This window comes from Hyaena hyaena, unplaced genomic scaffold, assembly GCF_003009895.1.
Source record: "Hyaena hyaena isolate Hyena2069 unplaced genomic scaffold, ASM300989v1 scaffold_1, whole genome shotgun sequence".
NCBI classification, from domain to species: Eukaryota; Metazoa; Chordata; class Mammalia; order Carnivora; family Hyaenidae; genus Hyaena; species Hyaena hyaena.
The window spans coordinates 9,270,219-9,294,638 of record NW_024080633.1 but is presented as its reverse complement, the minus strand read 5'-3'; the positions used below and the strand labels follow the sequence as shown (position 1 = coordinate 9,294,638).

Genomic DNA, 24,420 nt, shown 5'->3' with positions numbered 1-24,420 from the left:
GAAGCCTCTCTGGAGCGCGCGTTTGGTAAAGCGACTGCGCTGGGCGACGTACGTTATGGTGCAGACACACCACACGCTAAAATCTGTTTCTCGATGTGGTTTTAATATGGTTGGGATTGCTTTTCTTACAGAAAAGCCGAACGTGGTGCGGTCCCTTGTGTAATTATTCCCCAGGACCACGAGGTTACTTGTAGCTTTTCGCTCCCTTCTGCCCCAGGTTTGTTCCCCTTTGTCACAGTCCTTTATCTTGAAAAACCTCTTGAATAAACACCGCGTAAACATTTTCTCTGGTTGCCAGAGTCCCAAAGGAAGGCTCCAAGCTCCAAGGTATTATCTTGGTTGCTTTGTATTTATTCTGTGAAAATTGGGAAAAGAAATCCGGTAAGCGCTTGTTCTGTACCCACCTGGTGCCAAACGCATAATGATCGGGGTTGAAGTCTTAAAAGACAGTGTGGACTGTACACTGCTTTCTTTTGATTTTTTTTAAAAAATATTAAATATTGACTGGGGAGTTGCTTTCTTGGCTTAATTGCTATTTTGTAAGAAATGGACTTTTCGTTCTCTTGCTGGACAACTGATCCAAATGCAAGAGGGGGGAAAATCAATATCTGGCATATGGAGGTGGGGGAAGGGAAGGAGAGTTTCATATTTCCCTAGTCCCTTAGGCGTGCATAAAGCTTTACCGAATTACCCCAGGCCTTGAGTTTGCAGCCCCGGGGATAGGCTTCAAGGGCTCAGGTAGTGATGCCACAGAATCACTCTGTGATTTTCAAGTACCGAAGTCGGCGTTTACAGTGACTGCTAAAGTCTTCCCTAACCTTGAATTCCTACTTGCACCTAAATCCACGTCTCACTACGTGTGCCTCAGAAAATCCTCTACGACAGTGGGCATGTAAAGGTCTCTCGTAAGCATCATCGTCGTGTAAGAATAGCATATTCATATAATTAATGTTAAATCAGATCTAAAATTTACTAATTGATTTTAACATGCAGATAATGTAACTTAGTTTAACTTTTGAAAACAAGTGTGCTTGAGCATATGAAAAATCTCACATGCCCTCAGATTGCAGTTTAATTGGTAATAGTTTGATGTAGTGAACAATTTTCAGTGGTAAATTAATGTTCATGAATTATATCAAGCTAATTAATATAAGCACAGTACGATTTATTTTTAAAAGGATAATATATTACCATTTCTTAAAATAACCCATATAAAGTGGAAAAGCAAGAACACATCTTTCATTTAAATTTATTCAATGCTTTCTCCAGGAATCTCATGGCGCTTTTAAATTATTGAACTAGTATTCCAGCAAGCCAGATGGTGTCAGTTTTAAATAACTCGGACTCTATTCTTCTGTGACATGAAATGACCATAATTGTGGAGGAAATAAGGTCACTGCTAAAAATTGAACATGATACCCTCCCTCCCCGCATTAGTGATGTAATGTGGCTGTAAATCATGCTGTCCGACTATTTCTAAGAATCTGTTAAATGAGGCCCGAAACGTTAACCTGCAGGGCAGGAGACATTATTTTTGCCACACACAACATGGAGGAGGAGTCACACCAAGAGGTTGTTCAGCACCTCAGGGCGCCCTGGCCTGTCCCACCTCTCCTCTTTCTGATTGGAAGAGATCTTCCAGCCTGGAGGATGTCTGGGCACTCATTGGCCAGTTGTGCTATCATTCCCTGTGTCATCTCTTTGCTCTTTAGACCAAGTAAACAAACAAGTATTGCTCAAGAGAAGCCCAGGAGCTATTCTCAGAAAGGATTTAGTCAGGAGGATTTTGAAGTTGACCCTCAATGGATAGAGGTGTTTAGGAGTGTCCTCGCTGGCTCCCGGGAGCTGCTGTCAGCAGCCGCGAGAGACACCGTGAGACACCGTGTGCCACCGTGCCTCCTCTCCCAGGGAAGCTGTCTCTCTGAGACAACCTCAGAAATCAGCGAGCGAGTGCATGCAGGAAAGCCAGCACAGATCACTCACATGACCTAACATTATTTCTGAAAGGAGCATGAACAGCTGATTCGGTGTTCCACAGGTTCTTTGCTTATAAGCAAATTCGGAAGGATCTGTGTTTCCAGCTTTTGCCCATTTATGGGACTGTTAAGGGAGGCATCCGTTGAGTGTCTATGGGCCCTCTTATTTTCAACTGTGAACCTTTGTTTGGCCTTTGAGTGTCTCCCCTTCTTTCCATTTGACTTATTCTTCCGAGCAACGGGGTAAGATTCCATTTTCACATCTGGATTGTGAGAACCAGCAGGGGTAAAAAAGTTAACAGTTTATTTAGGTCCAAGAAATACTACTTTCTGGGACAACCATTTTTTTAATGTTTATTTATTTTTGAGAGAGAGAGACACACATACACACACACAGTGCGACCAGGGGAGGGGCAGAGAGAGATGGAGACACAGAATCCGAAAGCAGGCTCCAGGCTCTGAGCTGTCAGCACAGAGCTAAATGTGGGGCTCGAATTTTGGAACGGTGGTATCATCACCTGAGCCTCTCGAATTTTGGAACGGTGGTATCATGACCTGAGCCTGACTGAGCCACCCAGGCACTCCCTGGGGCAACTGATAAAAAAATAATCCTTCTCGGTAATCTACTTATCTCCTTAGATGTTACCAATTCTCTAGAACAAAGAGTTCGTTATTATAGTCTCATCCTAGTGTTAAAACAAATGATCTCTTTCATCTAGTTTTTTTGTTTTGTTTTGTTTTGATATGAACATATCCTCCTTACTGTTCTTTGTATGGGATACATTTCTGTATAAGGGTCAATGAAAGTGTTCAGGACACACAAAACTTTTTGGGTTTAATGTGTAATAGTTATCTGCTACCCATAGCCTTTCCCCTTGGGCTCCTTTCTGCCAACAGGGGCCACCAGAGCTCCCACAGCCAAATGTTTCTTTCTATTCTGGTTAGCACCAATTTAATCCTTGCACATGTTGGGGTGGCTTATCATATGCAATGTTCTGTTAGTCTTGCCCTCAAGAATACACAGATATAGCTAGCTCTTCCTAACTGTCTGGTTATCCAATCCACACTATAAACAGAATAGTTTCACCATTCTTCTAAAGATGGAAATTTAACAAAATTATTTTGTACATTAATACAACTCTAGGCTCCTCCAAGAGAAAATTGCCAAGGGTGAAGATAGATTTAGGAAAAAAACTTCACTAAAATTTAACAGTGGCAAAGATTATGCTTTAGAAGCTATAGATCCACACTGAACATAGCACAGAGGCTAGTCAGGCATTCTGCAAAAGTTTATCACTTATTTCCGCTTGCTGAAATACTTCGTAGCTTGGATACAATGCTGATCCACCAGGCTTCTCTAAATCTGTGTGGTTCATGTTATTCAGTTTTTAGTCTTATAGGTGGGGTTTTTTTTTTATTCAAGAAACAGTCAGTAAACATTCATTGACTACATGATGACGTGTGTTGGCGTATCTATCACGTGACAAGGGCTACATCTAGGGAGATTGGTACAAAGGAAGCAAGTGTTTATGACAAAACAATGTGATGGGCTTCTTCCTAGGAGATGCTATTTGGGGACAAGGAGGAAGGGGCTCTTTAATGGCACAGAGGTGATTGGTCTTGCTGGCAGAGGAGAGGCTTGAGCCACGTCAGAGATGTAACTAGGCTGGTGAGTTTTGGATTGTCAGAGGGCGCCCCTGAGAGATGGGTGTGGGCACAGGCCCTATGGCCAGACTGGGATTTACACGTGGCGTGGTAAGGAATCATTGGGACCATTAAATACCTTTACGTAGGTGTGCGCCACAGCAGCAAGTTGGCTTTCGCTTATGTGTTACTATTGCAAAGAATAGTGTTGTGATACGAGTGTGGAGACTGGTCTGAAAAACAGTCTAGATGCAGAGAGGCCAGTTGGGTGTTGTTTTTCAGTGGCGCTCACCTGAGCTGGTCAAGGTTTGAACTATGACGTACTGTGTTGTTATTTTTGTTAGAAGATGCACTTCCCCTATTATCAGATTCCACGGACCAGGGGAGGCAGCCCTCTTTCTGGCCTAAGACATCTCTACAGAGGTGATAGTGAACAGTCAGGAACTGTGGGAACTGTGGTCATTAGTTTTCTATCTGATTAGCAAGACCTCAGCCTCCGCCAGAAACACTGGGGTGGCCAGGGAATTCCTGGCTTCGCTTTATACCCAGGGCAGTTCCTGCAGGGTTTAAGGCTTTGTTGTAGAGAGGTTCCTGTAACCACATCCACACCCCCTGGGGCCTGACTCTGGAAACGACTAATAACTAGTTTCTTGTTGTGAGCTATTTAAGGTAAGCCACTGTCACGGGAAGGCTATGCATAGTCTCCCCAGTTGGGCTCCGCCTTCTAGAACACACGTGCCCTGGAGCACAGTAAACAAGGTAACTAAGGGCGGAACCACAAGACCAGTTTGGACAGCGCTGGAGTTGGTGTTTTGATTCATCAGTTAGCATGATTTCTCCTTTCATTGCAATGAGGGAAGAAATGAGTGAATGTCAATTTTTTGATAGGAGAAAGGAGGCTGATTGGCACAATCGTGGTTCTGTTTGGCTTACGTGGGCAGTTTGGGGCGCTAGACAAGTTTGCTCAGATCGCCCCCACCCCCACCTAATCAGGCCCCAGGCGGTCCTGGGTGCTGCCTGGGGTAGTCCTTGCAGCCGTGGCGGTGTGTGCCGTGGAGGCTCTGGGGAAGTCCCTGTGGCCGTGCACGGCGGGGTCCTCAGGGCCGTCTTGGGGGGGGTGGTTCTCAGGGGTCCGAGGAACCTCCTCCGGGGGACCTCGGGCCGTCCTGGAGCGCTGCGGGGAGGAGAACCTCCCGGGGACCTCGAGCCGTCTTGCGGAGTTCTGGGGAGAACCTCCGGGGGCTCCTCAAACGTCTTGGGGGGAGCTCCGGCCTCCCCTGCAGCGGCGGTCACGCCCGCCTGCACCTCACCGCGCCGCCACCCCTGTTAGCGCAGTGGGGCGGCGTGAGCCCGTACTCTGGAGATGGCGAGTTGGGCCCTTGCGCACGTCCTCCGTCGGGAAGCGGCTGCCGTCGCCCGATTTTAATGGCATTCTTCTCCCGTGCCTGGCTGGGGCGCGGGACCCGGGACCCGGCGGCGTCAGGTCGCGGCCGGGCCGCGGGGGCCTGAACGGCTCCGGGATCGGTGGGCGGGGTCGGGCGGCGCGGGGGCGGGGCCCGGCGTGCTCCCGGGGGCGGGGCCCGGCCGTCCGGCGGCGCGTGCGCACGGGCGGCGGCGGCGCGGCGGGGGTCCCTCGAGCCGGCATGGCGGTGTGCGCTCGCCTCTGCGGCGTGGGCCCGTCGCGGGGATGCCGGCGTCGCCAGCAGCGCCGGGGCCCGGCCGAGACCGCGGCGGCCGACAGCGAGCCGGACACGGACCCCGAGGAGGAGCGCATCGAGGCGGGCGCGGCGGCGCTGGCCGGGGCGGGGGGCGGCCGGGGCGCGGGCCCCTCGCCGCCCCCGCGTTGCTCGCTGCTGGAGCTGCCGCCGGAGCTGCTGGTGGAGATCTTCGCCTCGCTGCCCGGCACCGACCTGCCCAGCCTGGCCCAGGTCTGCACCAAGTTCCGGCGCATCCTGCACACCGACACCATCTGGAGAAGACGCTGCCGGGAGGGTGAGCGCGCGCGGGCGGGGGTCCCGGCGGGCGGGGGCTCCCCCAGGGGGAGGGTCGCGGCCGGGCGGGGGGCGGCGACTCCGGGGTTGTCTCCACAGCCGGACGCGGCCCCTGGGAGAGGCGGAGTCCCCGCCGGGCCGCGGAGCCGCGCTCTGCCCGCCCTGGGGGCTCTGAGCGGGGGTGGTCTCCTGCCTCGGGGACAGGACGGTGACTGTCTCGGGGTTGGGGCTGGGTTCAGGCCGGGGAGTAAGCTGACGCCTGAGGGCCGAGTCCTCGGTCCCCAGGCCTGGGGGGCGGAGCTGGGCAGGGCGGAGGGGGTGAAGTCGGACTGTTGGGGGAGTGGGAAGGGTCTCCTGAGGGCCGAGTCCGTGGAGGGACCGGTGGGGCCGGGCGCGCGGGAGAGGGGTGAGCTGCCTCCTGGATGCTGCTGGCAGTGGTGATGGTGGCGAATAGTTTTGTAACAGATCCCAGGAGGAAGGGTTTACTTCATCTAGAATTCCAGGCGCTCTACGTTTAACCGTTGACAAACCCCAGATGTTCAGGGAGGTGTCATGTTTTGGTAAAAAGGATAGATAAGAAAAAAAAAATCCAAACAACGCAGAACGGCAGAAGGAGGAAAGTAGAAATCATCAGAGATCTTGGCCACTGTTAAAATTTTGGAAAACGTCTCCGTATGCACATGTAGAGCCCTGTACGCATTTTGACTTAGGCGGGATGGTACCACGTATGTTCTAGAGACGGTTCAGTGCAGAAGCAGCTTCGTGGCTTTCCTCGTTGTGCGTATGCCACCGATTAGTTAGTCCCTTACTGGTGACTTCTGAGTTTGCGGTTTTTCCTTGTCATGAACAGTGCTTGTCGGGGCTGCTTTTGTGCACTTCTGTGGAAATTTATATTTCCATGTGTCTTTTAGGATTTCTGGAATTATCTTCAGGTGCACGACCTCGCAGCGGGGTTAGGGGTGGTAGGGTGTGCTCACTGACAGCACTTAGACACCCACTGCTTAGCGGTTGGAATTGGTGTCCTCAGAGACCGTGCATGAGAAGACCCCTTTCCCCAGATCCCCCCCTCAAGGAGATCAGTCAGTCATATCTCTGCAGTAAAGCTCAATGGTCGGGGCTTTGGATTTTTAGTCAGCGGTCCAGGCTCTATTTATATGCTCTGAGAACTTGGACTTGATGCTTCGCCTTCCCAAGTATTTGGGAACTGCTGCTCCCATAGGGTCACGTTGAGGGTTAAATGAGAGCATGCATATGAAACTCTCACCCCCTACATGGTTACCTGTTATGGGACTTTTTGGCCATTGTATTTCGTCTCTTGTGATTCCTTATTTGTGTGTTTTTATTTTTATCTCTTAGTCTAAATTTTTAAGAACTCTCCAAATATTAGCAGTATTCACCTTTGGTCTTTTATGTGGCAGGTGCGTTTCTTTCGACATTTTGAAGTAGAGGCAAATAAAGTTCCAAATTCTCTTTCTCTCTGAACTCTACGTTTCATTTGTTGTGCTTTTTGTACACCTGTAAGACCCAGATTGGCCACAGCTCTTCCATTGTGCTTTGAGAAGTTGTCCATCGGTCAGCCAAACCAGTGTGCTGCTTTCCGCTGGGTTTGTCTCCGGGGAATTTTAATGCGGCTAGCTCGGCTCTAGAAACAGGGAGTGGTGAAGACGTCTGTAATTAAAAGCTCAGAGGGTATGCCGCAGAGTAAAACTCACTGGGGATAAGAGTTCAGATTGAATTGCTGAAGTTGCTGATGGAAATGTAGTAAGTCCTGATGCAGGTGGAGAAGGAAGTTGGAACAGACACAGGAGGGGTATGCAGCCCTTCCCTGCTGGGGCCCTTCTCACTTCAGCTTCCCTGGGACAGCCGACCACGTTAGAAGCAAGGCTACCTGGGTTCAGTGAGGATCAGCGAGGCTAACGGGGAAAATTCTCATTTTGAGAAATTAAAAAAAAAAAAAGAAAAAATGGTAAAACAGGCATATTCCTAGTCATCCCTAATAAATGTTAATTCTTTTGTTATATTTGCTCTTGATGCCTTTACCTTTTTTTGTTTGTTTTGTTTTGATTTTTTAAGTGTTTATTTAGTTATTTTGAGAGAGAGCAGGGGAAGGGCAGAAAGAGAGAGGGAGACAGAATCCCAAGCAGGCTCTGCACCATCAGCGCAGAGGCCGACTCGGATTTTGCTCAGAACTGTGAGATCAGGACCTGAGCCAAAACCAAGAGTCAGATGATCAACCCGATGGATTGAGCCACCCAGGCGCCCCTCCTCGACCTTTTTTTTAAAAGAAAACATCTCAGCGGTTACTCAGTCACTTTTGATCAGCACTGCCCTTCCTACTCCAAGAAGCAACCACTGTCATAGGCTTAATTTACTAGTGTATGCTAGGACATATATACCTGTATATAAGGTACACTAGGACATTGTCCCCAAACATGACATTTTGTGGAGGTTTAGTTTTTAGAAATATATCACAGTATAAATATCCTGCATCTGTTTTTCCCCCCTTGTGAACTTATGTTTTTAAGTTCTTTTCATGTGAATACATTTAATTCTGGTTCACTCTTTATTTATTTATTTAAAAAAATTTTAATGTTTTATTTATTTCTGAGAGAGAGAGGGAGACACAGAATCGGAAGCAGACTCCAGGCTCTGAGCTAGCTGTCAGCACAGAGCCAGATGCGGGGCTCGAACCCACGAACTGTGAAATCATGACCTGAGCCGAAGTCGGAGGCTTAACCGAATGAGCCACCCAGGCACCCCTGGTTCATTCTTTTTAAATGCTGTGTAGTGGTTCATAATTCAGAGAGACCACACTTTGCTCCTTCTCTTATTTTTATTTCTTATATGTAGCATACGGTGAATGATCTTTATGTTTCCTTGAGTGCAGATAAAATATATGCAGAAGTAGTGCAATTTGCACTTTTACTAGGTACTGCTGGGTTATTTATGGGCATGATTTTAGCTGCTTATACACCTGTCACTAGAGCATGAACAGGTAAGTCACAAAAGATGAAATACAAGTGTTCAGTAGGCATCATCACAAAGTTACCGTCATTTCTGGTCCAGCTATTTTAAGTTATCCCATTTAATTCAATATCTGCTAAATTCTTTCTCATCTGAACGATCTTGTTTCTTTCTTTCTTTTTTTTTTAAGTTTATTTTGATGGAGAGTGTATGAGCTGGTGAGGGGTAGAGAGAGAGAGCGAGAGAGAGAGGAGAGAAGAGAATCCCAAGCAGGCTCTGTGCTGTCAGTGCAGAGCCCTATGTGGGGTTCAGTCTCACAACTGTAAGATCATGACCTGAGCCAAGATCAAGAGTTGGGTGCTTAACTTACTGAGCCACCCAGACACCCCTGAACAATAACTTTTTAATTATTTTAATTTGCATGTGCCTGATAACTAGTAGGGATGCACATTTAAAAAATATAATTATTGGCAATTTGGATTTTTCCTATCCTTTTTGCCAGTTTTTTCTTCCATTATTTTTCTTACTGATTTGTAGGTTTTATTTGTTTAATCTGGATAGATTTCAGTTTGCTATATTGTAGAACATTTTCTTGTGGTCTGTAGCCATTTACAGTTTAACTTCATATATAAGGACTTTTGTGAAAGATGCCGTGTTAATCAGATTTGTGAAGTTTGGATTTAAGTAATGATTTTCATCCCGGGGTTATGAAGATGGTCAGCAGTTGGGTCTTCTGTTCCAGTAGTTCACTCTGGGAGCTTTAACTGTAAGCTCCTTTATGTCAAACACTGGGCGACTGGCAATCCTATATGGTAGTCCTTGTATCACAGTCTAATTGTGACTGCAGTCTGTATACACATCTGAGTAGTCATGTATGACACAGGTCTGATTTCACTTCTCTTAGCTCCCAACGTTCATCTTTCCCGAACTAGACATTTGGTTAAGGTGAGTGCTCATAAGGCCAAAGCCCCAAGTCTGGGTAAAATCCAGAGTACTCCCAGCCTTGCTGATGTGGAGGTGGGCTCTCAGTCTGGTTGAGGAGGTGAATGGAACCTCCAGGTCTGGTCCAGCCCTGACAGGGGTATAATGGTGGCTCTAGATTTTAGTGTTCTTGGGAGGGTGAGACTAATTAGTGAATTTGCATGTTTACATGTTTGCTTTCTGTCTTTTGATAGTTGGATTTGCCAGAATAGAAAACAACCCACAAAAATGGGAGTGGGAAAGAGGATACCCTACACCTGGGTGTTCTTGCTTCATGGAATTTGGGACCATGATTGACTTTCAGGGTGCAGACAGTGCGAGCATGTTTGACATGATAGGCTGATTTTGCAGGGGGAGGGGTGGGGGGGTTACACTGGGAACTTAAAATGAGGTAGCTGTCTATAATGTTGGGTGAGGAGCTCACCGGTTCATAGCTTCCTGGCGGTAAATCAGTTACTCGTATAGAACTTTGGCTTTTCTAGTCTGCTGCTAGACTTATTGGAGCCATTGGATCAAATATTTTCTAGTGATATTTCTCTGGGCGAGTGAAGAAGGTTGGTATGGAGAAGCCAAGTCTGAGCTCTGGATTTTGGGGTATGCACGTAACAACTGGCTGGTGTGTACCCTCTTACAGGAAACACACCAAGTGCAGCCTCCGTGGCGGCCGCAGGCCCGGGCGAGGGTAAACACTTTTTGATGCATCACTCCTTTGGCTGCAGGCCTCCTGCAGTCACTTACGTGTGGGGCTATAAATAAGTCCTCATTTCTCGGAGTTCTGAGGGCGAAGCCAAGTGCGTTATTTTGCCTTTGACCCTGATGTTGCTTTTCTTGGTGAATACTTCACCAGTTGGTCAATTTAGAAGTCTGCATTCAGACCATAGTTCTAAATCAGAATAGTCAAATAATAACAAAAGACCAATTTCAGGAACCAAGAAGATGCTCATACGTGTGTTTTCCCCTCCCACACTGAACTTTAAATAGTCAGCCACAAGGATTTCATATTATTCAGCTCAGTACCTGCTGGTGTCAGGTTTTGAACTTATGATACATAATTTGCCCATTTCTTCCCTTGATGGTAAGTTTTTTGACACACAGAATTATATTTGGGCAGTACTTTGGTCTGTTGTAAGCCTAAAGGGGGTTTAAATTCTATCATAATTAGAAATAATCCTTTTTCAGTAACGTATGATCTTTACGATAGAAATAAGGAATTAAAAACCAATATTTAATTCTATTTTTGCAAGCAGAAGAAAATGCTATTTTTGTCCTGTCTGATACGCTGATGCAAAACTTGAGCAGTGTGGCTTTTGTTAAATATGGTTAAAATTGGAAGGTCATCTTGGGAAGAGGTGAAACGGGTGAGTTGTTCGTTGTAAGGTTGGCTTCAGGAATACTCGATGATTGCTGTGAAGCAGACCCTTGCTGAGCCCGCTAGTTTGGACGGTGGGACGGGCAGGTCGGCGAGCCATTCCGGCAACAGAAACACACGTGCCTTAACTGTGAGAAGGGGCAGCCAGCGCCCTCCTGGACAACCAGCAGGATTTCAGAACTGGAGGGAAAACCTTTATCTTTTTTTCCTGCTTTACCAATTGAAAAAAGGACTGTAGTTCCCTCTATTTTTACAAGTTGAATCTCATATGGTGCTTTAGAGAGAAACCTTTCCCTTTCGATCAGCAAAGCAGACCAGGGAAAAGGACAGGGGTGCATCATAGGGCAACATTTTTTAGACTTCCTTTTTCTTAACCTTAAAAAAGTAAGCTAGAAAGGGAACCTGGTACCCAGAAAGCCTCGAATAAAGATTTCCCCCGACCGTATTGAATTGCACAGAGGCTGGTACCTTGCCCAAAGAATTGATCGGTTGTTAGAAGTCCAAGCACTGCCACTTTTACTGGTTCCCTGTGTTGATAAAATGATACGTAATGCATTTGAGGCTCCGTGTTTCTTTCTGGTTGGACAGGGCTTGCAAACACAGGGGTGTCTTTGGGACTTTGCAAAGGAACAGGTGTCCTCTCAAAAACGAAGGCTCTGTCCCCAAGGTGGGCAGGGTTTGGAACTCATGAGTCAGCATCCTTTGCCAGCGATACCATCACTGTCCACCCGGTGGCGATGGAGAGGCCAGTAAGCCCCAGTTGGCCAGGCCTGCGTGTGGAGTATTCGCGGAGGAGCAGGGACGCATCAGAAATACTAGACGAGGTCCGGGGGGCATGACTGCCCAGTCAGGCTCACGGGCTTCTCGCCTGGTCTCATCCATGGGTGGCAGGTCAGGGAGGGAACTCAGTAAGGGTGGGTGTCTGAGGGGACAGATGGACCTTCCCAGGAGTGGGTGTCACTTGGCCAGCAGGTGCCTGTTGTGGGAGCCGGACGGGGTCAGGGTCCTTAGCCCATCGGCACAGAGGCTGTTTATCTTTGCATGGATGGAACTAGTCAAGAATGAGTCACGTTAGTCATGTAGGCGGGTTCAGCCATCCTGGGAACTGTTTGTGTGGCCTCCCGACTGTTCTGGGTGTTTAATAAGAGACACCTGTGGGCTGTGTCCAGTTTTTGGGTCTTACAGCCTTACCGTCCTAAGATGAACTGGTTGCAGAGTGTTTTTCCAGCTCTGATACGTTATTAAAAAAAGAGAAAGTCATTGCTGCAGTTGCAGTGATACCTCCGTGAAGCAGTGCCCTGGGGAGTGCACAGGGGTCGGGTCAGTGCTGGGCTGTTGGCCAGGTGTCCAGGGCGCCGGCGCCCGCAGCCGCATTGGGAAGCCTGGGGGCTGGGTCCCCAGCGCCTCTGTCCTGCCCAGTGGAGTCCCCTTCCCACCAGCCAGCTGCCGGCACACTGGGTAGTGTTTCCAGAAGGAAGGCTACGTGGTGCCGGCGAGTCCACAGGCCCTGAAGCTATTTTGGGGCAGTTTCCCTTGATGACTTTTGGGAAGGCTTCTGGGACAATCAGAGGCTGTGGCATTGTTCTTAGCCCTCATCCAGAAAAAGATTTTCTATCAGGTGGAAAATCCCAAACATTTCTCGTAGGGACCGTTAGGTCAGAATAACATTCTGCTTTGGTGGCTTTATTATGGCCTTTAGGGAACATTAAGAAAAACCCACTAAGGATTGCTGTATTGATTAGCACTGCGCCCTAATTTTGCTTTCCTTCCGATGGCTGTTGGTGATTTTGTGGATGCTTATCCGCTCGTGAGGCGTCCTGTCCTGTGCGGTGTGAGCAGTGCCGTGTCCTTCCCCAGCGGGCAGGAACGCTGCAGCCCGTGGAGCCATTCAGGAGCACTGTCCCTGTCACGCTAGAGGGTGCGTGAGACTCTCCTGCAAAGACCCTGTCCGGTCACTAGCCTTCAGCAACCTGGGCACAGGGAACTAAGTGCCTGAGGAACAACATCGGTGCCTCACGGAAGCCTGGCCGTGGACTTCCTGCTCTCACGTCTGTGTCCAGTATCTGACTCTTGGCGCCACGGGGCCCAACGTCTCGCCTGCAGCCCTGCACATACTACAGAAGTGTGCAGGTCAAAGAGGACCGCCGCCTCCCCCGCCCCCTGCGGTCACAGCACTCGGCCAAGGGGGCGGTAAGAGACCCCTCGCTGTCCGGTACCCCGTGCACCAGTGGCTGCGGGAACTGGGAAGAGCTGTCCTTGCAAAGCCACACAGCAGACAGACGGGCAGCAGTGTCGTCGTGCGGTGACAGCTTGCAGTGCATGGTTTGCCCAAGAGAAAGCCGGTGTCTATGGAGAGCCAGACACAGTGGTGACCACTGATGGTGGCGCTCGGGTAGAGCCGCTTGGCCACGATGGGCGTCATAGAGTGGACAGGAAATGGCGAAGGTGGCGTGTGTGGAACAGAGCCCTTGTCAGTGACAGTGCGGTAGGCTGGCTGCTCCAGTTTGTTCTGCCGACCGGGTGGCTTGTGAGAGTGTGGACAAGCTGTGGCCTCTCAGATTCCGTGCAGGTGTGGCTGTGTCCCTGCCCCAGGGTCGCGGAGGACATAGTTCACGACCTGGGCTTCCAGGTTCCCATAGCCCGCATCGTCCTCCAGAATGGGCTCCATGTCCTCTGGCCAGCAGGACACAACATACGCATCTTATTTATTTTTGCTTGATAACGACCAAGGCCGTGATTTTTGTCTTAGGAGTCTGACGTCGTGTCTTTGTCAGCAGAGGAGAAGGCAGAGGGTGCTGGGTGGGCCTGTCGAAAGGATGTTGCCCAGTAGCTGCCAGGCCCCACGTGGCCTCTCCGTGTTGTGTGCATCTCGAGCTTTACTTCGGGTACCGTTGAGGTCCTACCATTTCATAGAAGCATTTGGACCAGTATCATCCACTCTGTTGAAAAGACTAGACAGACCTCCCGAGGAACTGGGCCATTGTCAAGAGTCACATGATTGGGGTTGGGGGTGTGTGTGCAGGCAGCACTTTGCCACTACTGGCCACACGGTGTTAGTCCACGTTCTAGATGGCCTGCTGAGACGCCAGGCTCGCCCAGCCTTCATGCGCCTTCCTGTGGTGAGGGTGCCGTGCTGATCCCAGAGGCGGCTGTGCCATGAAGCCCCGACTGGACGCTTGCACCCGCTGTGTGCATCGGAGAGTCCCGTGGTGATGCGTGAGGGCCCGGGCGGGGGCCGTGCTCACCACCACCGGGCGCCCTGTCCGGGCTTCAGTTTCGGGTCCCACAGCACGAGCTCTGCTCCTCTGTGCCGGGCCTCTCTGCGCGTGTTTCCTCCCCGCTGACATTTCCTCCTCCTGCTGCTGTGGTGGTAACAGCCTGCTGGCAGGGTTGGGTACACTGGCGCCTGGCCTGAGCTGTGGTTGATACCAGGCAGGTGTTGTCATTGTTAGCTCGGCCATCAGGCACTGGATCCGCGGTGATTGGCTCCATACGGTGCTTTCCTTTCAAAGCTCTCTGGGACCTGATGGGCTGAGGTTTCAGCTGGGAGGTGCTGGGGTGGGTGACTTGGAAAAGTGGGGCTGTGGTGGGGCGGGGTAGGGAAAGCGGGGAGGAAGCAGGAGGGTGTCCAGGGATCCCTGTCACTGGCTGGGGTCTAGGTGGCCTGGTGCCGAAGGGCCTGGTGTGCGGCTCCTCCTTCCAGGGTCTCGCCGGGACCCCGATCACAGCCCTGTGGCTTTGTGTGAAGGAACCAGTAGTGTGGTGAGCCACAGCAGGGGTTCGGGGGCCTTTGTGGAACCCTGACACCAAGGACCGTCTCATTTCCTTGGGAACATGTTGTTTCCAGGCCACCAAGCTTGTGCCACGTCCTGTTCACAAGCTGGGCGTTGTCTGCTTTTGGGTTTGTGCCGTTAGGCTTCCAGAGCCCATCGGAATAGACCATGCAGACTGTCGTTTTCGTCAGGTGTGGTCCGAGCACAGAATAAGGGCTTCCCTGGTGAGTGCGGGCACTGACTGTGTGCGCAAGTCCCACCAAACCTCCCAGCCAGGGACAGACTGTGACTTGGAAGACGGGACCAAGGTTTCGGCGTGCACCTCCTCACCTCCCCTCCGTCTGTTTCTGTTGTTTTGTGATTTCTCGGCCATGATCTCCAGCAGTGTTTCTTGTTGCAGAGTATGGCGTCTGCGAGAACCTGCGGAAGCTGGACATCACGGGCGTGTCTTGTAGAGATGTCTATGCGAAGCGTAAGTTACCCCGTCACCCCCGGTCACCTTCGCTCCCGAGGCAGACACAGAGGGGGCACGCACGCTGGGAACCCAAAAGGATTCGACCCACAGCCCACCGGTCCCTGCTCGGACCCCCTCTCAGGGTCGTAGCTGGCGTGCTGAAGACAGCACTGGTAGCGGCAGCGCTAAAAACCGAGGGACTCCTTTCTGTTTCTGGGCATCTCGCCCTTACGTTTCAGCCCATCATGGATAATTCTGTCTGTTATTAGGCGTCAGGGGCCGTTAGCTCTGAGAAATGTGGCTGCACTGGAATCTCTGGGGTGTTTCTAGAAGCGTCCCTTCCTCTGGATCCCGGGCCCGCAGCCTGAGGGGACACGTGGACAACAGCCCCGCCGCGAGGTGTGGCTGCGCCTGCAGACTCCCTCCGACCGCACGCCCTCCGGCCCCACCCCTGCCTCTCCCTTCTTGAGCTCCGTCCGCCCTACCCTCTCCTGCTGCCATGTTGAGCCCCCAGACCCCTATTCCTTGTTCTCCGCTCCCTTGCTTTCCAGCGTTACCAGTGACGCTCCCTGTCTGCGTGCTCAGTGTCCCCCCAGCCCCAGATGTCTTTCCTCAGGGCCCCTTAGCGTGTGAAGGCCTCTCTGTTCACACTGTTGTTGCCCAGGAGCCGAGGATCGGCACCCATCTGCAGGCCAGCCGCCCGGCCGCTGCCCAGGGCTGGGGATCGCAGGGCACAGGGACCATGGTGACCCAGCTCTCTTTGGCCCTAAGTTGACCTGTTCACTGCTCTGAAAAGGACTTTAAGTTTTCATCTCAAAACCATCTTGGTAGAGCTGGGTTTTCCTTCTTTTGAAATGTTCTCCTTCAAAAGAGTAGGCGGACTCCTTCCTAAATGCCTCGCCCGCGAGCTGGGGCTGGGAGCACCTTTGAGGGAGCATCTTTGACTCCAGTGAGAGAAGGAGATGGACGGCGGAGAGCCAGCGGATGCCCTGGCAGCCCTCCAGGGTCTGGGCCGCGCCGGCTCCTCCCTCTTTCCCCGTCCTTCCTCTGAGCAGCTCTGTCACCCGGGGTCTCTCTCTGGGATGCCCCTCCTGGGGAGTGTGGGGTTGCCACGGAGGGCGGGCTCTGCGGGAGGCTCCGAGGGGTTCCATCCCTCATGTGGCGCGTGTTCCGCATGCAGCTTGCCCACGCAGGGTGGGGGAGGGTCCTCCTGTCGGAAGGCAGGGGGTTCCTCACGGGCTCTCCTCTGAGGAGCCAGCGTGCTCGTGACCCATGCAGCTTGCGGGGGCTCGGCCATGCCCTCCTACCTGCCCTGTGCCTCAGGGGGGCCTCCGCCCTGCCATGCCCAGCACCCCACTTTCCCCCTGCCCTTCACGGGGCCTGGGGCTTCCTCCTCACCCTCCGCCACTGCTCCCACATCGGCAGCTGCCCCCTGTGCCCCGTCCTTGGCCCTGGACCCCATGCAAGGCCGGCTGCTCAGAACCCACCAGCTCCCCCTTCCCTGTGTCCTCAGACTTTGCTTTCTGCTCTTGCCTCTGCTCCACGTCCCTCTATCTCTCCAGGGAACATGGATCTGGGGTCCCCAGCGGTCATGTGTCCTGAACACCTGACTCCTTCCTGTCTTCTCTCAGCAGCCAGAGCACTGCTGCTCTGCGTTTTGCAAAGGCCAGATTCCGGAGGCAGAACTGCCCCCTCCCCACGCCCGCCTCCATTCTGTGGGCACACCTGGCCCTGGGTCCACCCTGGTTCCTCGTGGTTGCCCATAGCTGGTATCCTAAGTCCTGCCAAAGCGTGGAATTGGGGGGTTTAGACTCGCTGTCAGCATTGTTGTTGAAGCGGAAGCACACCTCCCACAGCAGTCTCCATGCACGTGTACCCAGAACAGAGGTGTCCCGGCTTTTCTGTACTGTCAGCTGGTTTCTAGGAGCAGCCACTACTTCAGGTTGTTATCATCTGACTGCTTGAGTTCTTTAGGTCGTTTGACGGTATTGTCTGAAAGCAGCTTGAAGGCAGACTTGTACTCAGCAGTGTGAGTATTCAAAATAGCATCTGGAGGCAGGCAGGTGCCTCTGCCCAGCGGGGGTGGGTGCACATGTGGGACTTAAGGCCCCCTCGGAGCTCAGCTCGGCTCTGCTGTCCTGTGGAGCGCAGGTGGGCACGCAGGTGGCCAGCGGACGGTACAGCTGGGGGAAGCTGGGGGTGGGCAAGGGAGAGGGCACTGGGCGAGGTGAAGATGCTCCTGTGTGTGTCTGGAGTGCTGGGGGTGTGGATAGTCACAGGCGGACATCTGGAGATTTCTTTTCACTGCTGAATCTGGACCCCTTGAAAATGGTTGCAAAATCCAGGGAGCAGTCCATATTCCCTTACTCGGTGTCCCAAAGTGTTGAGTCTGCTCCTGTCAGAGCAGCTTCAGGCTTTGTATTCACGGCACAGGAGCTATGTTCCGGTGAATTTGCTCCGAAAGCCTTATCCAGGAGGGGATTGCTTAGCGTCTGGAATGGGTGCTGGAAGAAAATCAACACGGGTTCTTGGCGTAGACGGTGGAGTCTGCAGCCTCGGTTCAGAAGTGAAAAGGTCCGAGTTAGGAGGCTGGCAAACATGGCCCTTAATCAGAAACAAACAAACGCAGCAAAGGTCAAGGGAAACACCAGGTGTGCACCAGGCAAGGGAGAGTCTCACTGAGCACAAGCTTCCCTAAACGGTCTCCCAAACCGTCCCCCAGCCTCGGGCTTGGCTCTCCCACCTCCGTGCTCCTTTGATCTGTGGTGGCCGAGAGAGGAGGGTCCCGAGCCTGCCGGCCATCAGGAGTTCCTGGTGTGACTCCGTTGGCTGAAGGAAGATTGGTCACCTCCCGAGGTTCTGGGGGCTGAGTGTGATGGGAAGCGTCTCTGCCCGGGCAGGAGAGGGTGTTGCCGTGAGGCCTGTTCATACCGTCGTGAAAGCAGGACCATCTTTACCCTTTCCCTGCTGTGTCTGTTCAGGTATCAACCCTCGCGTGAAGTCGGGACGGTTCATGAAAATTCTTCCCGATTACGAGCACATGGAGTACAGAGATGTTTACACCTGCCGTACGTACCTCCTGCTGGCTCTGGCTTCTGTGTGCGGGCACGGCCGAGGCACTGCATGGAGAGGGGCCTCTGACTCCGGGCACGAGCGCTGCTTCGGTCTTAGAGCGAGCTGCCCTCCTTGGCTTTTGCTGTTTTCTTGCTGTTCTCCGTGGCTCGGCCACACCTGAGCCGTGGCCCGGGTCAGCTGCACACTCGGGCTGGGATTCCGCGGCAGCTTCGGGGTGTTTGGGTAGTACCAGCAAGTCCACTCTGTTGATGCACATTTTAACATCTGTTGTTTATCGAGGCTGAGGAGACAGGACAGGCTAGAATCCCTGAAACGCTTCTGGTCCAAAAGTGAATGGAAACGGTTTGCTTCGAGACTTTATCAGTCACGGTGTAAGGGCACATGTGACCTAAGAAAACTTTTATGATGTACCTACATTGGACAGAAGTGTGTAGAAACAGTTGCTTATTTAGAATCTGAATCCTGTCTTGATTGGCACCACTCAAGTCTGGAAATTTCCATAAGCCCTATTCCACAGGTGCTGTCTCAGCTCTTTGTGAGGTTGAGGGGAGAATGAAATGAGTGTCTGTTGTCAAGAAGACATTAAACATCCCTGCTCACACTGAAAGGTGTTCCCATGCTCCTGGAAGCACAGGGCGCCACTCCGTCCTGTCACACCCTCCTTCTGAGCCTCCGCGTGCCTGGGGCAGACCTGCTTCGGAGTCTCGTGGGTGCGCAGCGCCTAACAGACCCTGTGGGGGCAGAGGGGCAGAGGTACTTTCGGGTCTGCTCGGCAGCCTGTCTGACTGTGGGCATGCAGCTGACGCGTGCCCGCTGGTCCCGTGGCGCTTACGGACGATCTAGGGCCTAGTTGGTGTGCCTTGGGGCGCGTGTGAGCTCGTGCTCAGCTCCTGTGACAAGGGGGCTTGTCAGGAGTGTGTATGAGCAGGCGCGAGGGGCTGGGTGGGCCCCAGGGGGCCCGGTGGGTCAGGTCTGAAGCCCGAAGGCATGAATTGTGTTCTGTCTGAACCCTCTTGCCCTCTCGGAAGTTTCCTCTGGAACATTTCGTTGTGCATTGACCCGCCCTCCCGCTTAGCAGTCAGTGGGCGAAGGTAGAACATTGAGCTGTGCTGACAGAACCACCTGGGTGCCTAGAGCTTCATCACGTCATACGTCTGTCGTGGATCCTTCTGGAACCACAGTCCATCTGGAGCTTATACTATAGGGTTAGGATGGAATTCTGACCCACCACTGGACGTACCTAGAGTGTGTTCTTTTGTCCCCGTGGAGTGTTCTGTGGCTTGTCGGGACACGTCACAGTCCATCTAGGCTTTTCAGCCACAAGGTGTGAGGTACCTCCCCCCCAGCTCGTAGCTGACAGCTGTGTAACAGGCCTGTTCTAATCAGACACCACCCGCCACCGTTGTCTCTGAGGTTTGAGTGTAGTTTAAAAATACAGTGGGCGTCATAGAAACTTTGGGCGATCCAGAAAATGTTGGCTGTAAGCATTGGCTGCGCTTTCCTGGGGACACCCTGACACGGCTAGCGTCTGTTGTCTCCACGGTCTGTTAGAACGTCAGGACAGAAGTTCACGTGCGTGGAGGAAGGAAACCAGTTTCAACCTGAATTTGAAGCCTGTATGCCCAGGCCTTCAGTATTGTTTATAGAGGGCAGCTCACGGTGCGAAATTTCTGAGGTTTACCAAACCTTCTGGAAACGTCCACGTGGCACCTGGCTTGTGAGGACCTTGGGGCCTGGCGCTCTTTCTGTCCCCCTTACCAGTTCACCCTGTTCCTGGAGCACTTGGGACCGGGTGTTCCCTGGCCTCTTGGAGCGCTCGGGGCTATGTTCTGTGGCCCGGGCAGGGGTGCGCCAGCCCACCTGGCGGTGCTGACCGTCGAGCTCTGTCAGGCCGCATGTTATTGTTACTGCCTGGTACCCTTGGCAGTCCATGTCTGCGAGGCATTGGCGGCATCGTGGGGGATGCGTCCAACATTAACGACGTAACTGACGCATGTCCCTATGTGTGAATTGATGGGGACCGTGTGACCAGAGGACTCAGGGCTGTGAGGCTCCCGCCTGGAGGCCTGGCAGTGCTCCACGGCTCTGGTAGGTATGGGTGGACTGGCCTGCACTGCTCGGGGACGAGGTGCAACCCTCCGTGTAGATGCCACGGTGTTCGGCTGCCCAGGTACGCCTGATAGGAAGCCAGGTGGAGTCAGGACCACTCGGGGCTCCTGAGGGAGGGGCGTGGCAGGTGCTCCGAGGGGCAGCAGGGAGGCCGCACCAGGAAGTGCATGTGAGGGAGGAGGCAGCCTGCCCTTCGCCGGCCAGGTTCTCAGAGCCTGACCTTGTTCTGTGCGCCGGCGCGTGTCCTACAGCTTCGCTCGATCCCTTCGTTAGTTCTGGCGGGTTTTGGGTGGGTCTTCGGGGATTTCTGTTGGCAGTGTCACGTCACATGCAGGTAGTGACAGTGTTATGTCTTCCTCTCCAGTTTGGACGCCTGTTCTTTCTTTTTCTCGCCCGATCGCCGCGGCCAGGACTTCCAGGACTGTGTTGAATACAAGCGGCGAGAGCGAGCCTCCCGTTCTTTGTTCCGGGTCTAAGAGGAAGAGTTTCCCTGCTGAGTGTTATGTTAGCGGGGGGTTCTGTGTGGCCTTGATCACGTTGAGGTGTGTTCACTTTATACCCATCTTGTTCAGAGTTTTTTTTAATTACCAGTACGTGTTGAATTTTAACAAATACCTTTGTTGAGGTGACATGATTTCCTCTAGTTAACGTGGTGTCACCACATTGATTTGCGGATGTTCAACCGTCTCTGCGTCCCTGGAATAAGTCCCACTTGATTGTGGTAAAAGGTCCTTTTACGTATTGTTGACTGTGATTTGCTAATACTTGGTTGAGGATTTTTGCATTTTGGTTCATCAGGGATATCGGCCTGTAGTTTTCTTGTGTCCTCGTCCGGATTTGGTAGCAGGGTCCTGCTGGCCTTGTGAAGTGAGTTTGGGGGCATCTCCTCCTCTGATTTTTGTTTTAATTACCAGAAGCTACCAGCAAGCGGCGGCAGGTACATTAGTTGCGTTTGTGATCTTTTGGAGCAGAGTGACGCCTAGCCCCACGCGCTGCCGAAGCCCCTGTTCTGCAGCGACACCTGATGGTTCGAGAACAGTTTTATGGCCTGGCTGGTGGAGGGCCGCGGCGTCTGCGCCCGGGCCAGCCAGCTCCCAGCTCACGCTGAGCGGGGAGAGCCAGATCTTCTGGGCCTCGTGTGCCAGGAGTTTTCCCGCTGTCTCCTTAAGTGGCCTTCCTGTGGGCCGATGCAGATTAACTGGCACAGACGGACGAGCACTGGGCATTTTCTCCTTAGTGCTTGAGCTGAGCGTCCCTTCACCTCACATTACCTCCCCCGTTTTGGGGGATGGGGGGGTCGTAGAGCTGGGAATGTTTTTCTGAACACAGCCACGCTGACCTTGGGGCCCAGTGGTTGAACAGCCCCCGAGCTGCCTCATTCGGCTGAATACGAATGACTGACAGGCCCGAGTGCTGCCTCGTGGGGCTGGAGCAGCGGCGTTGGTTGTCACGATTGTCTGGAAGGACGTAGTTCTCTCGTGTTGAGGCTTTCCACCCATGAACCGGGGCTGCGGCCTAGTGCCTGTTTCAGGAAAGCACCTGAAGCATCTGCTGGACTCTCGGGTCCCACGCCCACTGCTGTGTCCGTGCCAGGCTCTGTAGCCTGATCCCGTCCACCTCTCCGGACTGGCAGCTAGCGGCTGTTTGGAAGCCCTGGGGAGGGTGATGTGAGATGGGGGGGTCTTCTGGGTGAGAAGCCCTGAGGCCTGCTGAGTGCCCTGGGCTGGGATGTCTGGGCTCAGACCCTCCTTCTGCCCACACAGGGTCAGGGTGAGGGCCACGTGGGAACGTGCGGGAAAGTGGGTGAGCCAGCGTCCACTCCTTGTGTGGTGGCTCCGGACCTTAGAACGTGGCTTCCCTCCCGGTGTGGACACCCTGAGCTTCTCTGTGACTCGGAGGGACCCTTTCAGTCTGGGGGACCCTGGCCTCCTTGGGGCTTTCAGGTCACCTCTGTTGGACTCTGTTCTGGTGGCTACACTTGTTTAAGCATATACCGTAGGACACAGACTTTACATTTGCTTTGGGAAATGGCTTGTCCTGCTCAGAGTCAGTGTGTTTGCAGTCGGGCAGAGGGTGGTGGTCTCTTGACCCTCCCTTGGACCATGTTGGGGGCCATCCCAGGCCCAGTGAGCCAGTGCCGTGTCAGCAAGAGCCACGAGGAGAAGTGATTTTTCTCACACGCACAGAGCTTATGAGGGTGCTGCCACTCCAGGTAGACAGCGGGGAGGTGGTGTTTTTATTTCAGAGAGCTGTAGCTTTCGTCTTTTAATTATTTGTTTTTTTTAGAGAGGGAGACAGGGAGGGGGAGGAAGGGGCAGAGGGAGACAGAGAGACTCTCAAGCAAGCCACGTGCTCAGCGCAGAGCCTGATGTAGGGCTCGATCTCATGACACTGATCGTGACCTGAGCTAAAACAAGAATCAGATGCTCGGGGCGCCTGGGGGGCTCAGTCGGTTAAGTGTCTGACTTCGGCTCAGGTCATGATCTCACAGTTCGTGAGTTCAAGCCCCGCGTCGGGCTCTGTGCTGACAGCTCAGAGCCTGGAGCCTGCTTCGGATTCTGTGTCTCCCTCCCTCTCTGACCCTCCCTTGCTCATGCACGCTCTCTCTCTCTCTCTGTCTCTCTGTTTCTCAGATATAAGTAGAACATTAAAAAAAATTAAAAAAAGAATCGGATGCTCAACCGACTGAGCCCTCTGATGCCCCCAGAGCTGTAGCTTTTAAAGCAAAAGAGGGGAGTCTCCTTTCAAAGGTGCTAAGAGTCTTGACGCTTTTTGCGCGGTCCAGGAGCCGTGAGGCCACAGGCTGATTCGGAAAGAACAGACTGTTGCCAGCAGTCAGGTAGGGGAGGGGGATACAAGAGGAGAGGGTCATGCTGAATGGGCCCATTTATTTTATTCTCCTGTATTTGATTACGAAAATTAAGAAATGTACAGAAAGGATCGTAGAGCAAACGGCTGCTTGCCACCACCTGATTCTACAACCGTTTGTGATGCTTTGTTAGCTCACGGCTTCCGTCCACCCATCTCTCCTTCACCCCGGCTGATTGACGCCTTTCCGACTAAGTGGCAGTTGCCGTAACATGTCACCCCTGAGCCCTTGAGTGTGCACGTCGGTCTGCAGCTCATTTGTTTGTGGGTCCTGGTCCTGCTGATTATTGCTTGTGTGTTAAACACAAAACCTGTCCGGTTGTGGCCATAAACAACCAGGCCGACTTCACTGCGCAGCTTGTAAGCCGACCCAGGAGACGGTGCACAGGATGAATGACCGGTGTCCGGGAGACAGGAAAGGCTCATTTAGAAAACCGTGTTAACAGGCTGGGACCTCAGGTAACAGCGGGTAGCTGCCCGCCAGCCGTCTGCTACTTCCAGGGCTGGGACTGCTTCTGGCCTCACCCTCCTCTTCCCCTGGACTCCAGGCGCGGTGGGACCTGACAGCTGCCGGCCCGTCTCCAGGTCCCTTCCCGCAGAGCCGTGTGATCGTGCCGTCCGGCCCCTCCCTGGCGCCCCCTGTGCATCAGCCAGGGCTCTCCAGACAGTCAGTTTCTTCATGTGAAGAGATTCGTTGTGAGGAGTTGGATCCCACAATTACTATAGGTCGAGATCTGCTGTCAGCGAGCTGGAGACCCAGAGGAGCCGAGGGCGTAGCTGAAGTCTGAAATCCGGCAGGCCTGAGACCTTGGGAGAGCCATGTTTCCTTCAAGTCCCAAGTTAGAGAAGATGGATGTCCCAGCTCCGGGGTCAGACAGGTGTCCCTTCTGATGGAAAAGCCTTTTCTTTCTAGGCTGTCCACTGATTGGATGAGGCCCACCCCATTGGGTTTTACTCAGGGCACTGATTTAAATGCTGATCTTAACTGCAAACACCCTCCCTGGTAGACCTGGTGTAAACGTGTTGTCGGGGATCACAGGGGGTACCCGTTGCTCAGCAGAGCGCAGTTTGCTCTGGTGGGAATTTTAGTCTAACTGCTTTATGGACACATCTTGTGTAGAGATGTCAGCGTCTGAGCATTAGAGAAGTCTCGTCCCCTCTGCCTTGTCCCCAGGAGGGCGGTGTCCCAGTCTTGGACTCCCCCACTGATGGGAGA

The 24,420-nt window shown here is 52.7% G+C and overlaps 1 protein-coding gene across 5 annotated transcripts in view; it reads left to right on the top strand.

Moving 5' to 3' along the window:
* Positions 1 to 3,516: 3,516 nt before the first annotated feature.
* Positions 3,517 to 24,420, top strand: part of FBXO31 (F-box protein 31) — a 42,727-nt gene continuing 21,823 nt past the window's right edge. The window contains exons 1-3 of one of the 5 annotated variants that reach the window (XM_039226123.1): positions 3,517 to 3,645; positions 15,099 to 15,170; positions 18,134 to 18,220. In XM_039226123.1, the coding sequence (XP_039082054.1) occupies positions 18,166 to 18,220 (55 nt within the window). In that variant the 5' untranslated portion in view covers positions 3,517 to 3,645; positions 15,099 to 15,170; positions 18,134 to 18,165. Of the gene's footprint in view, positions 3,646 to 5,231; positions 5,613 to 15,098; positions 15,171 to 18,133; positions 18,221 to 24,420 lie in introns of those variants that run through there. The other 4 variants (XM_039226101.1, XM_039226133.1, XM_039226109.1 and 1 more) reach the window with 4 other exon arrangements.